This window comes from Chelonia mydas, chromosome 13, assembly GCF_015237465.2.
Source record: "Chelonia mydas isolate rCheMyd1 chromosome 13, rCheMyd1.pri.v2, whole genome shotgun sequence".
NCBI lineage: Eukaryota > Metazoa > Chordata > Testudines > Cheloniidae > Chelonia > Chelonia mydas.
In genome coordinates, this window is record NC_051253.2 from 34806564 (window position 1) to 34808648 (window position 2085).

A 2085-nucleotide genomic window follows, 5' to 3' on the forward strand; every position below is an offset into this window, starting at 1 on the left:
GGTTCCCAAATGAACAGTAATTTTAATAATACTGGGCCTGATCTTGGGGCAAGAACCTTTCAAACCTCAGAGTGATAGCTGGGAATTCTTAAGGAATCAATGTAATTATTATACAATTCATAGATTGGGCTACAGATTAAAACTCCTCCACACTTCCCAGAATTTTCATGATTTTGTTTTGTGATTTGGGACCAATTTTAATCTAGATGGACAGAGCAGCAGAAGGAAATCAGACAGCCCTTGCAGAGTTCATCTTGATGGGATTTGGGGATCTTCATGAGATGCAGATCCTTCTCTTTGTGCTATTTCTAGCTGTCTACATCATGACATTAGCTGGCAACATCCTCATATTGGCCATCATCTCATACAGCCGGAGCCTGCACACCCCGATGTACTTCTTCCTGGGAAATTTCTCCTTCCTCGAGATCTGGTACACCGCTTCTACCACCCCCAAGATGCTAAGGACTTTACTTACTGCACATGAAGCAATCTCCTTCTTTGGCTGCATTACCCAGTTTTATTTCTTCAGTTCCATGGCTATCACTGAGTGTTTTCTCCTGGCGGTGATGTCTTATGACCGGTACGTAGCCATCTGCAGCCCACTCCGTTACATGGCCATCATGAACTCCAAGGTTTGCCTGCAGATGGCAGCAGGTTCTTGGATAAGTGGGTTCCTGACTCCCATACTAACCATTGTCTTGACCTTCAGGTTGCCATTCTGTGCCTCCAATGAAATCGACCATTTCTTCTGCGACCTAGCACCGGTCATAAAGCTCTCCTGTGCTGACGCCCATGTGGCCAAGACAACCACATTCATCATGGCCTCTGTTGTGACCATGGTCCCATTTCTGCTGACTGTAGTATCCTATGCCAACATCCTGTCCACCATTCTCAGGGTCCCTTCTACCATGGGAAAACAGAAAGCCTTCTCCACCTGCTCCTCCCATCTCATCGTGGTGACCTTGTTCTATGGGACCTTGGGCATTATTTATGCGGTTCCCACGGCCAGCCAGTCTCCAGGCCTAAATAAAATGTTTTCCCTGCTGTACACGGTGATTACCCCTATGGTTAACCCCATTATATACAGTCTGAGAAACAAGGAGGTCAAAGAAGCTCTGAGGAAAATTATAAGTAAAAGGCCTAATTGGCTGTCTCCATTAGTAACTGGAGGCCAAGCGAGGATTCATCAAGAAGACCCATAATAAACCCAATTCAGTGATCACCATTAAAATGTCAACAAGTACCATGCAGTTACTACAAGCCTGAATCTAAAGGCAGTTGATTTGCTCTCATTCCTTATGCAAACGAAAACCCCTTTGACTTCTGTGAAATTTTGTGTGATCAAAGACCTAGCCATAACTCAGCATAGACCTCAGATTTTGGCCCATAGTTATGTCTAGAGCCAGCTGGAAACTGGGGTTATTTTTCCCCCAAGGAAAATTCTGAATTTTTTTTTGGAAAACCCAAAAAGGTTCCTCTGAAAGACTAAAATTTTGGACAAAAATAAACAAACAAACAAATAAATAAATAAATTTGAGGTTTTTAATTTGCTGACAAATCAATAAATAAATACAATTCATTTTATTTTATTTTTTTTAGGAAAGCAGACACTTTTTGCAAAACTGTTTGTTTCACCAAAAAACCAATTTTCCTTTAACAAAATATTTTGGAGGAAAGATTTTAACCAGCCCTGGTTATTTCCTACCCTACATACAGGGGAAATTCTTCTAATCACACTTGAGAGTCACTCTGGGCCTAATCCAGTAAAGGAGTCAGCATTGTTTTCAATGGATTTTGGATCAGAGTTTTAATAGTACAAAGATGGGCAACTGTGATCTAGTGATTAGATAGATAGATAGATAGATAGCAGGAACCCTTAGTATATTTAAAAGTAAATGTGCCAACTCCTGTAATAATACATATGTGCCACCAAAGTTATAAATAAATTGGCTTCAGCATGTTTGGTTGCTCATTTTGGTCTTGATTAGCATCCCCAACTCTTATTTTACTGTGCTACCTTGAACTGGCCCTGGGCCAGAGTTGCCATGAGTCAGTGGCATGAGACAGAGTGGACTCCTGGGTCAG

At 41.6% G+C, this 2085-nt stretch overlaps 1 protein-coding gene across 1 annotated transcript; it reads left to right on the forward strand.

The window, feature by feature from the left end:
• The first annotated feature begins 206 nt into the window (after window positions 1-206).
• LOC102943241 (olfactory receptor 10A7) lies at window positions 207-1359 on the forward strand. Its single transcript, XM_007071993.3, has one exon. The coding sequence runs from the start codon at window positions 207-209 to the stop codon at window positions 1200-1202; it is 996 nt and encodes a 331-aa protein (XP_007072055.1). The 3' UTR covers window positions 1203-1359.
• The last annotated feature ends 726 nt before the right edge of the window (window positions 1360-2085 follow it).

Bases quoted from the DNA above. Each gene is read 5' to 3' on its own strand.
- LOC102943241 (XM_007071993.3), top strand. From the start codon at position 207: ATGGACAGAGCAGCAGAAGGAAATCAGACAGCCCTTGCAGAGTTCATC.